At 40.8% G+C, this 12749-nt stretch overlaps 1 protein-coding gene across 2 annotated transcripts; it reads left to right on the forward strand.

Moving 5' to 3' along the window:
• The first annotated feature begins 1991 nt into the window (after positions 1-1991).
• Positions 1992-10495, forward strand: LOC118396611 (tyrosine aminotransferase-like). Of its 2 annotated transcripts, none has more exons than XM_035790908.2 (12): positions 1992-2155; positions 2995-3278; positions 3395-3499; positions 3912-3979; positions 4125-4283; positions 5194-5332; positions 5440-5492; positions 7829-7981; positions 9044-9172; positions 9313-9396; positions 9494-9592; positions 9731-10495. In XM_035790908.2, the coding sequence occupies exons 2-12, from the start codon at positions 3002-3004 to the stop codon at positions 9869-9871; spliced, it is 1407 nt and encodes a 468-aa protein (XP_035646801.1). In that variant the 5' UTR covers positions 1992-2155; positions 2995-3001; the 3' UTR covers positions 9872-10495. The 2 variants fall into 2 exon arrangements, with proteins under 2 accessions (XP_035646801.1, XP_035646802.1); XM_035790909.2 differs by having other exon boundaries at positions 2007-2155; positions 2989-3278.
• Positions 10496-12749: the final 2254 nt, after the last annotated feature.

Raw genomic sequence — 12749 nt, forward strand, 5'->3', positions numbered from 1 at the left:
AAAGGGCTTTATTACAGACAGAAAAAAAACAATTTCTTGGCTCTCTTATTTTAGCTCATGAAACATGGGACAAACAGTATACATGGTGTGTTTATATTTTTGTTTAATGTAGTTTATTTTTAGACATTGTTTGTAACAATTATTCTCTTCAAACATCTACAATTTCTCTCCAGTACTTTTAATGATATATCCCATTTATACATATAAATTGAAGTTATAGGTCATTAACCAATCACAGCCCTCTTTTAGGATTGCACATTCAGCAAGTCACCAGCAGAGGGAGTTCGCTTTGAATACATTTTCCCATTTCATTTTTCATACCTTCAGAGTTAGCAGAGTCCACTCTGGAAATGTGATGTACTTGTAGACTATATTGTTCCAAACAATGTCTTAAAATTAACAACATCAAAAGGGTTATTTTGAAATATGAATATATTTAATGTTGAATAAATGAATGTGAAAAATTTCAGAATCAAGACATACTCCATATTTTAGAGCACATAATAAGGAGTATAATGACACAAATGTTTTCTGTATCACTTAGTGTTCACAGATCATAACGTCTTACAGGAGGCATGTATAGGTCTAAAAAGGGCCTAAAATGGCCACTTTCATTATGATATTCTCAAAAATGGTTTGTGATAAAACTGTAAAAGCATTTCAAACATCCTTCCTCTCAATAAAGTTTCTATGTGAGAATTGTCAGAACAATCTGCGATACCAAAAATATTTTCCGCTCCAGCTGGTGTGGAATCGCCCGACAACAGATGAACAAATAGAGAGCTGTGAATCATTCCTGGCTGTGATGTGAGTGACATGTTAAGGGTCATCAAACTGTCAGTGCATACCCCCTATGCATTTGTGTTGACACACTCCCTTTAGAGGGGAAAGTACTGTTAGTCCATAATCATTTTGGGGTAGGTCAGGTGAGAACATCAATTTAGGGTATGTGTTTCAAGGTAAATGTTTTATTTATTCAGAATGTGTATGTAGAAGGTGGACAAGAACCTGGTCAACATAGGTATGGAGAATGACAGGGTCCTTCACTGACTCAACCCCATCACACTGGCTGGTGCATAGGGCAAAGGGTCCTTAGCCCGATGATAAGGGGATGGTGGGGTACAAAGTTCCAGGGGAGTTTTGTGTGTTTTGGACTACTGCAAAATGTTCTTACTAGGATTCGTATTTATTTATCTTGAGAGAAAGTACATTCCTCTGTAAATGTTTCAGGACACAGCTCTCTCTTTATCAATATTGCACCATGAATCCTTCAGTCCCAGTTCACTGATTTACCCATCATGAGGGTAATCAACCCCAGAGTGAGGCAAAACACAACAACAGTTATGCTGTAGGCTACCTGTTACATTACTGTTTTAAATAAAAATGGTCAAGTGTGAATTTAAAAAGTGTATAAATTGAAGCTACTTATCTGTATTTGACTGTATATACCTATTTAGCTTACTCGTACTCCTATATACATACTGTACATGCTGTGGTCATTTGGGTCGTTTGGCAGAAATCATAATTCACTTCAGAAACTGAATTGCAATATAACCCAATGCATGGAGCATTGAAACACCACTGTCAAAACCAGTTCTGGAGAGATCATCGTCTAAGCAAGGTGTAGCTGTTCCATGGATTCGGGTCTATTGGCTTACTTACCCCCATTTTTACATTGTTTTTTTTTACAATGGACAAATCATGCTAATCCTAAACTGCACTCAAGATGACTGAGCCTCAACACGTTTTTGAGAGATCAGTTGTTAGAGGCTGAAATCAAATACTTTGATTAATCGAAACTGATTGATGCTTCTTTAGAAAAAAATAGATCTCCCATTCATGAAAATGTGCGCGTTGCGCACGAGGACAGCACATGGGTCTCCTGTCACGAGTCTCGTATATATCCTTTGGAAAGGGTTAAATGATACAGTTACACCCAAACCTTGAGGTGTTTCACATTTTTGGGAATGGTGTAACAGGCGTGTATGGCACAACACTCAGTCTCCACCAATGAAGTGATGGGCAGGGTTCAACACCCATTTTCGGGGGCTTGCTATAAAGCTGGTTTATAACAGACTTATCAGTATAAGTACATATAGAGTATTTTACCTGAATTCCTTCATTTGGAGTGTGAAATTATTTTGAGATTGTAAAGGTATTTAAACATTATTTTGTCATTTATATGTATGATTACGCATTTAACTACCCTTTGCAAGTAAATATCAAATTTATTAACAGGAAATTTAAAATCCGCTACGGGTCAAATTTATTATGGCCAATTATTTAAGGTATAGCTCGCATGTTTATTATTACGCATGCAGAAACAAATATTACCTTATTTAAAAGAGATGCATAAAGGCACTGTCGTTTCAGAACATTTGTTGTTTTTGTCTTATTTCAATTTTCTTATGCTTCTCATATTTTTGGGATAACTCAACGAGTTGATTAAATGATTCGATTTTATTAGGTTAAATTTACGTTAATTAGGTTGATAATTTATTGTTCTTGCGTGATGTAAATGTGTTTTACTTCTTAGAGTATGGATTTTACAACGCGTGTATTTATACTGCGCTTGTGATAAGATAGCCATTGATAGACTTGTCCAAGTCCGATCAGTAGATGGCTCTTCATTAGGCCACCTTAATGTTCAACTGCGCGCATATCTTCATTTCATTTCAGAACAGTAAACGCAGCGCGTTTGAGTTCAATCTGGATTTTATAGACATGGCACCTGTTGAATTTACATGGGTAATTGAACATCTGGGCTAGCCTACTTCTCTGCACTGATGTTTAATTATCCAACAAGTTTATTTGCAGTTTTCCAATGTATTATTTGTATATTCATTCATAATATTAGTATAGTATAGTATTTTATTTGTATGATATTAAAAAAAAAATGCAATTGCGAGAATTATTCATCGAAATCTATTTGTTTTACCTATCTTTTTCTCCCAATTTGACTTTTCTTCCTATCACTTCCATCTGGAGCTGCAGTTGCAACATGGAGGACAACTCCTATGTGGTCAAAATGAATGGGAATGGTGTCAATGAGAATAATTCTCTCAATGGCGTCAATGGAAAAGGTCTTAATGGGAATGGTATCCAACATAAGACTGTGAAAGGCAGTGTTTATAAATCCAAGCAGAAGAGCCGCAGGCAGAGATGGAACATCCGGCCCTCAGAGATGTCAATCAACACCTTGAATCCCATCCGTGCCATTGTGGACGGGATGAAGCTCACACCCAACCCCGGGAAGCCCATGATTGCTCTATCCATTGGTGAGTTGCTACACCACTATCTTATTTGCATATACTCCGTGTGTTCACTTGTGATGTGCAGTTGTCCAGAATTATGTTTTCTTATGTACTCCTTTGTCTTCCTGTCACACCATCAGGGGACCCTACAGTGTTCGGGAACCTGCCTACCGATGAAAAAGTTACCCAAGCCTTGAAGGATGCCATTGACTCAAACAAATACAACGGCTATGCTCCGTCTGTTGGTAAGACTCATGCAAACCCTTTATCACAGCACCAACACTTCAAAAAGCTTGTCAAGTGCAAAAAACGAAGGATAGAGTGAGATGTTGTTAAATTAGATTTTTTTTTGTAAAGACAATTACATGGTAATTGAGAAGATATGAGATGAGGCATAGCTAAAAGGGGAGTTGTGTGACTTGCACGGGGTTGAGAGGTTGGATGTTATTAATGGAATTTCGGTCAGGGAAGTTAAGAGAGCTAGGTGAAATAGGGCCATTTACCTGTCTGCAGATGAACTGAATAGGTTCCCCGCTATGATTGATGATGATTGTAGCTCTAATGACGTATGCATGCGAAATCTCCCTTTGTCCCAGCAGACTACTGAATACAGTATACAATACAAAATATCAGCTGTTGTCTTCTGCTCATCGACAGGTTATCAGAAGAGCAGAGATGTGGTGGCAAACTTCTACAGTTGCCCCGAGGCCCCCTTGGAGGCAGAGGTGTGTTTACCTGACTCATCCTTTCTCTGCTTTTCCTCGTTTAAACTTGATTTTTCTTCACCATATATTCACCTCTGTCTCCCTACTGTAACTTTTCCATACAGGACATACAGACCTCTAAAAACTCTTGTTATCTTCCTTGCAGGATGTGGTTCTGACCAGTGGCTGCAGCCAGGCTATAGATCTGGCCATCACGGTGCTGTGTAACCCTGGAGACAACATCCTAATCCCCTGCCCTGGATTCTCCCTCTACAAGACTTTGGCTGTGTCTCTGGGCATCCAGGTCAAACTGTACAACCTGCTGGTGAGTACTGGAGGGAGAGGGGAGGGATTCAAATGGGAGGGAGAGTGACAAAAACATGTTTTGAGGAGAAGGAACAAAATAGAGGGAAAATAAAGCAAACAAAGAAAAAGCGGGTTGATATAGATTTTTTGTGAAGAGAAAGAGAGAGGGAGAGAGCAAGGGCGGGTCAAAATATATTGTTGAAAGGGAAAGATCAGGGGAAATGCTGAGTTCTTCCTCGCTGGTGCAAATCTGGCACTTATAAATCACACTGGATACTTTCTTTACTTTAGGCTTACACACACACACACACACACACACACACACACACACACACACACACACACACACACACACACACACACACACACACACACACACACACACACACACACACACACACACACACACACACACACACACACACACACACACACACACACACACACATACCACATACATACAAATACATAAATACTTGGAGCTGCATATCATTTTGAATGTATTTTACATCCATAACAAATATGAACAACATTTCAAAACTGAATTCAGGTCACTCTGGGACACAGTTGTATGTCGTGACTCTTGAAGTCATTGTGTTTACATGACAACTGCACACAATGTAAAGAGCTGCTACTGAGCCACCTTACAGAGCTCCCATTAAACCAACCAACTCTCAAACCAATTGAATTTATCGTCAGTCTACTCTTTTCAGGGTGCAGTCCTAGCTTCCGTCATTAGCGTTTTATTTCTAGTAATGGGCCTCTGCTAGCTGCCTCCGCCCGAGACAGAGGTATGTGTAATGAGGGAACTAAGAGATCAAAGGTCAGTTGAGATAGTTAGGGCAGTGCAGAATCTGCAGATAGGTTTGTGTGTTTTCAAGTGCATGTGCCTGCTCTCTGCCTCATAGTGGCTTTGTCTGTCCTTGCAGCCAGAGAAGTCATGGGAGATCGATCTTCAGCACATGGAAAGCCTGATCGATGACAGGACAACCTGCCTGATCATCAACAATCCTTCCAACCCTTGCGGCTCTGTCTACAGTAAAGAGCACCTAAAGAATGTCCTCTCTGGTGAGTTCTGTTCATTCACCCCATGAGCCACAGTGTTCCCTCTCACTGTAGCAAAATATAAGGATTTATTCTAAAACAAGTGTGACTGTGTCTATTCTCTTGTCTAGTTGCCTCCAAAAATTGCATCCCAATCCTGGCTGATGAGATCTATGGTGACATGGTGAGTTCAAGACACACACAGAAGCCCTCTCAGAAACAAACACAACACAGACAACACTCATACAGACTAATAGAGAACTGCCATTGTGTCTGTTGTATAAAAGGAGAGGATAATGTATTGTCTTCTGGCATTGAGGAGATATTGAGCTTACTAGGGTCTAACACAGGGTGGATTGGGTTATGGTGGTCTATGGAGGTGTGGTGGAGTAGAGTAATAGCCAGGTCTTGCATCCAGGAGGAGGCTTCTAGTTCTGGGGTATAGCCTACGTGCTGGCCACTGGCCCTCATGTAATACATATTACCAGCGAGGCACATTCTTTAACATTCTGTAACAGGGAGGTTTTCCCTGGCTCAGCTCTGCTGGGTATCCGAGGAGACCTGCCTGACACGTCCACATCAGCACTGGGGGGATTAGGGGTGTCACAGGCTGAATGCAGGGCTGGCAGTGGAGGGGCAACAGTGCTGGGGTTAGGTCAGCCAGGGCAAGTGAAGGATGAGCCACAGAGGTAATACTGTAGTAGTGCTGAGGGATTAGTGCTTTTTGAGGCCGGTTCGGTTTCATTTAAAAAAAATAATAATTTCGGTTTCGATTACTTTTTAAAACATTAAAAGCACTGTGTGGGTTGAATGCTGTAACAACACATAATAAAACAGTGAATCAAAGTTCCATGATGCTTATCACATATAAACCATCATTTATTCACATTACTTTAATAAAATATTTCAGTTGTTGTGTATATTACATTTGTTTTATTTGATTACTTTATCATTTAATTCCAAGTCATCATCTAATCTCTATAGAACTGCTGCTGACAAAATCACTATATTGTAGTTCTTCAAAGTAAATAAGACATACTTTTATGCCTGCTGAACACCAACTATCAATCACTTAAGATCATTTATTTTCAGGTAGAGATACCTCGTGAAGCAGGTATCCTCTGCTCTGCTTTGAGGGTTGGAATTAGTTTAGTAATTTTCGAGAGTTGTTTTAACATTTTTGGGGGATAGTTTAAGGTATTGGAATGCGTTTTTACCATTGTTGGGTGTTAAACAGCTTATATTTTTAAAATTGACATTCTGTAAGGTGTTTAAAGATGTGTTTAATAGAAGAACAGTATTTTTGCAGTATTGCTTGATGAGATTTACAAGAAATATGTGTTTTTTATGATTAGTCCCTGTGAGAATGGAGAGAGGTGGTTGGGGTGATTTGTGAATCCTTTAGGGGGGGTGATTGGGGTTGTTGAGTGCATAAATCTCATGAGCTCTGAATCCACCAATGTCTCACTCAGTACAACAGAAGAACTCAGAATGACTGTGCACTTTTTCCACATGTGTTTGCGATTAATGCAGATGTGAGGGTAGTATAGTACGAGAGCGGCTGAGAGGGTGGGGGTGTTTAGGGGCTTCGTGGAGGCATGACGTGTCTGGGCAGCATCAGTTCCATCTCATGGTGGGGAATGTTTGGCAAGCACCAGGCTCTTTCCCTAAGGGCCCCTGTGGGCTCCTCTCTGTGGAAAAAGCCTATCGCTCACGAGAGTTTAGAGTGGTGCCAAAAATGCTCTGTTCGTAACTTAGGTCTGAGGTGAGGTTTAAGATGAGCTTTTTCTGAACTGTCAGTCACTGTGCTCTGACCAATAGGATGCCGGACGGATCCCAAACGCGACGTCAAGGCCTCATCTCTAATGAAAGCCAGCTTATAACAATTACTGTACCAGCCCATCTGGAGTTATTTAACTTCTTAAAAAATGTGTAATTGGATTACAGTTACATACTCAAAAACAGCTTAATACATTTTGAATTACCCAATTTAAAATCAAGATGAGGGCTGCAAGTGTTTGCCTCAAACACACTGAAATGGCAGATTTTGAACATCTTTGAAAGCTGTGCTGAGCCACAGAATTCCCCTCTATACTGATCTATTTGAATCTCCAAAACTGCCAAATTTGCTTTCCTTGGTTGCTTTTCGCAGAAAGGTATTTTAATAAAAAATGTCAGTCCCACTAAACATCAGGGTCTTTGTGTCAAAATGACATTTTTGATTAGTCAACACAGCTCTACCATTTTCCCTTCCTAAGCTGGCCTTCAATCAGATTTATCTTGGATCTGTCTCATCTGTTGCATTTCCTTTTTTACTGGCCACAATCTGCTTGGTGGCTGGGTGTATTTTTCAAGACATTTGCCCAACCCTGAGTGTACTGCTCTATAGTGTGGATAGACTATACATGTATCACTATGTAAAAACACTTTCCCTTTAGTGTAAACTAACACTGATGATTTGACATTGTCCTCTACAGTGCTTTGCATTGATATGAGTGTTTACTGTATCTCCATTATCAGGTGTTTCCAGGTTGCAAGTACCAATCTATGGCGTCCCTCAGCAGTGATGTACCCATCCTGGCATGTGGCGGTCTGGCCAAGAGATGGTTGGTTCCTGGCTGGAGGATGGGCTGGATCCTCATTCATGACAGGAATCAAATCTTCGGGAAAGAGGTAAGTCCTTCAGCCTCTCACTAATTAAATATGTACGGTCCAGTTTATCTATACACATACAATACACTACACCAGTGTTCCCTAACTGACAGGGTGATTTTACGTGGTCCCAGAGGTTTTCTGAGCAACATTTTTATTCACATTTTATTGTTGGATGTAAAACACTGTAAAAAACATCAACAAATCAGGTCCAAGTGATTTTAATTTTGGAAATCTGTTCCAAAGTATTCCCACACATAATAGAGAGATATACACTGAGTATACACACATTAAGAACACCTGCTCTTTCCATTGACATGGACTGACCAGGTGAATCCAAGTGAAAGATATGATCCCTTATTGATGTCACTTGTTAAATCCACTTCAATCAGTGTAGATGCAGGGGAGGAGACAGGTTAAAGAAGGATTTTTAAGCCTTGAGAGAATTGAGACATGGATTGTGTATTCTGAGAGTGAATGGGCAGGACAAAATATTTAAGTGCCTTTGAACGGGGTATGATAGTAGGTGCCAGGTGCATCAGTTTATGTCAAGAACTGCAATGCTGCTGGGTTTTTCAAGGTCAACAGTTTCCCGTGTGTATCAAGAATGGTCCACCACCCACAGGACATCCAGCCTACTTGACACAACTGTGGAAAGCATTGGAGTCGGCATGGGCCAGAATCCCTGTGGAGTGCTTTTGACACCTTGTAGAGTCCATGCCCAGATGAATTGAGGCTGTTCTGAGGGGAAAAGGGGGAGTGCAACTTCATATTAGGAAGGTGTAATGTTTGGTATACTCAGTGTATGTGATTGTACACAAATGTAAGCAAGGTTTGAAATGATTATTTTAGTAAAATATTATATCTGTTTGGGCTTCTTGCGGTCAATTTGCAGTCTACAAATGATTTGTAATTATGTTTCGTCCCCCTGACCATCTGCTCAAGAAAAGATCGGCCCGTGTCTGAATCTGCTTGATGTTCCCTGCACTACACCAATATTCACACAGTTTAATTAGTCTGTGCATGTCCTCTGGAGTTTGAATCACTTCTTATGTATCTAATGTGTTTCTCTTCTGCGTTTAGATTCGTCAGGGTTTGGTTAAGCTTAGCCAGAGGATTCTGGGTGCCTGCACCATTGTCCAGGGGGCGATGGAGAGCATCCTGAACGACACGCCCCAGGAGTTTTACTACAGAACCATCAGTTTCCTCAAGGTGAGTCCCCCTCCCTTGAACCTTCCCCAATTACTTTATTTACAGATGGTCGTAGTCTAACATATTGACTTATCTGGATATCTGTCTGTATGACTGTCATACTGACTTGTCTATTGACTGGTTTCCTGCTTCTTTCTCAGTCAAACTCAGAGATCTGTTTCTCTGAACTGTCCACTGTTCCTGGGCTGACCCCTGTGCTGCCAGCAGGAGCCATGTACCTCATGGTGAGTCTCACGTGTTCAGAACTCTTGGTGTGGAGTTGGTAGGTGGGGAGATAATAGAACAGACCAGGATACTTAGTGTGTGTCTTGGCATTTCTAGGTGGGGATTGAGATGGAACACTTCCCAGAGTTCCAGAATGATGTGCAGTTCACTGAGCGTCTGGTGACTGAGCAGTCCGTCTTCTGCCTGCCTGCTACGGTAAAACATCACACACATCTATCCATCCATCCATCCATCCATCCATCCATCCATCTAATGGTCTCATCCATCCTTTTTGTCTACCAAAGGTGGAGAAATGTCCTTGTTCTGTCTTTTACAACTCTTCTCTCCCTGCAGGCATTTGAGTACCCAAATTACTTCCGGATCGTGGTGACCGTACCAGAGGAGATGATGGTGGAGGCATGTGCACGGATCCGGGAGTTTTGCCAGCGCCACTACAGACCCTGCAGCCAAGACAGCAACGAGCTGGACCAATGAGAGACAGCCTGAGAGAGAGGGAGACCAGAGAGTATGGACGCAGTAAGGGACAAAAGTGAATGTGAAAAAAAGAGAACGGGAAGAGAGCGGGTGAATGAAAGAAGAGGAACTAGGGAAGAGGCGTGAGAAAATTATGTTGCACTGCAGGAGCAAAGGATTTAGTAATGTAATTGGTGGTCGTCTATCTTCAGTAACTTCAATTTATGAGCAGACCTGATATTTATATTTTGTACGGCCATTTTATGTTAAACTTACTTTGACTAATTATTTGGCTTCATGGTTGTACCAATTCTCAAGGCTCCAATGTTACTTTATATGTTGGGTTGACCAAAACACCATTGGGCCTATAGAACCAGGGACCGGGGGTTTTACCCACCCCCTTTGTTCAAACCATGATGGGGTTAATGGTTGGGTTGATCCTACCAGGAAAACAAATGGAACTCAAGCACCAGCAGATTACATACAGTGCTTTCCATAGTCTGTGTTACATACTTGTTCTTGCAAGGATTATGATGCTCAACCAAAACCTTTGCTATCTACTTGTTCATCTATCTTCATGTAATATTGAATGTTATTTTTTTATGTGAAAAAGTTATTTAAACCAAAGTAAACCTATGAAATACCTGTTTGTTTGTTGTGACTAATTAGCTCATGGTAATATAAAACTAAATCAAAGGATGTATCCACTCATTTATTGATTATAGTTTGTTATTGAGGCCTACACCCAATCCAGACATGGGGATTTGACCTGAGCTGACCTGTCCATCAGTAAAGTCATGTAACAGCTTAAGGGTTGAATCAGTCCAGAATGGGGATGGACATGGTTAGGGTTTCACTCACTGGTCCTTTGTCTTTGACACGCCTGCATGTACCCAGTGTTTATGATCAGGTGTACATCTTCAAAAGACTTCAAGATAATTAAAACATTAAAACATGAACACGATGTTGAATAACTTCAGTCTTGAGCTGTTGTCATTTCATACATTGTTTATTCAGTACTCTTATAGATTTTCTGACAGAACTTTCTCTTATACTAATGTTATACCCCCTAGAAAGATCTCAAATCAGCTTCAGTTGGATTTAAAGAAAACAAACATCCTTGCAAATAATACATATTACATTGGAATACTTCCCATCTTACTACACACAGATACATTTATCAGTTTGACTATTTGTACTGTAGATACACTTGTGGTTCAATGGTATGCTTCTCAAGATGATTGTAAAACATGAAAAATCAGTGTGATGACTGACTTGCATGAAATCATTCATTGCTGATACTAGAGCACAATCTACTGTTTGATATATGAATTGCAGCCTGGGACCATACTGAGCAGATTCAACATGGTCACATTGTTTGTCCTTCAGGACCTGCATGCCGGAATGTATTTGCATTACACTACTAAACACTTTAAATTGAATCGGCACTATTGTACAATATCACATATATCGCACAGTGCATCTGCCTATGTAATCTCACACCTTTCCTTGTTTGGGCATGAGGATCCTGTAGTCTAGGTCTTACAGTGTTTCCCCTCTGAAGAAAATGTCCATTAGGACATTCCACTGAGTCTATACAACAGCCTTCGTTTCCTGAGTGTACACAAAAATGCACAATAGTGGTAAAGTACTTCTTACATTGTTCAATGGTTAAATGGAATGATAAGGAAGCGAGAGAGCAAGAGAAACAAGTCCCAGAGTGACCTGCAGCTGGACAATCTGGACTTCTCTGTAGGACTGAAGGTGGGATTACAGTACATTTACATTTTAGCAGACACTCTTATCCAGAGCAATTTACAGTAGCGAGTACATACATTTTAATACTTTTTTCATAATGGTCCCCCATGGGACTCGAACCCACAACCCTGGCACTTCCCATGCTCTACCAACTGAGCTACACGGAACCACATACACATAGACACTGGCACAAATAATCACAAGGATGATACAGGGACTAATGGTCTCTACTGATACCGTTCTTGACATTTCAATAACAAATCTCTGTGTGAGTTCACATCTTTTAAATTGCTTCTAGAAAGTGTGTGATGAGCCCTATGACAGGTTGAGAAATGCTCACCACTGACACTATCTGGACCTGTGGAAGGTCAGAACATGATCTTATCCCCTTCTCTATATCAACATCATTATACTGTATCTCATAGCAGCAAAACGGTTTGTCTTTCTTTGTGGTCTATGTTTGGTATCTTCAAGTGTGGAGTATTGCCATGCCTGTCCTGTAATGCTGTGCAGGATGGAGGCCTTGCAGGCCTCAGGGAAGGTGAAGAGTATTGGTGTCCAACTTCAACGTCCTCCAACTGGAGAGACTGTTCTCTGTGGCCAAGGTTTCCCCTGCAGTTAACCAGGTACTCAGTAAGAATTTATCTTGCTACTAAAGCAACATTCTGTTATTATGAATACCTTAATAATGCATTATACCTCACTTCTTTAACCAGCTCATACATCTAGCACAATGTACAGTTAACTGTATTTATGCATGGATGCTACATGTGTAAACGGGTGTGTGATTACCTTGCTGAAAGAGTGTGTGGGTGTTGTTAATGGGTCCACTGCCAAGAATGGACAACAGCCGAAAGAGCGTTTTGACAGCTCTGTCATATCATCTCTCTCTCCTCTCCTGCAGGTGGCGCTGCATCCCTATCTGGTCCAGTCTAACCTGGCGGATTTCTGCAAGTCTCGCAACAATACCCTCAACGCCTACAGACTCTTTGGTTCCCCTAGGCCTAGAAGACCCAAAACATGTGAGTCCTCCTGACAATAACATGTATAGGGGAGAGTGTGGTAAATTTAGCAATTTTTTACATTCAGCATCACTCCGTCAAGGCAAGTATAGTATTCTTTCTAACAAAGATTCAACATG

Source organism: Oncorhynchus keta, chromosome 17 (genome assembly GCF_023373465.1).
Source record: "Oncorhynchus keta strain PuntledgeMale-10-30-2019 chromosome 17, Oket_V2, whole genome shotgun sequence".
Classification (NCBI taxonomy): Eukaryota; Metazoa; Chordata; class Actinopteri; order Salmoniformes; family Salmonidae; genus Oncorhynchus; species Oncorhynchus keta.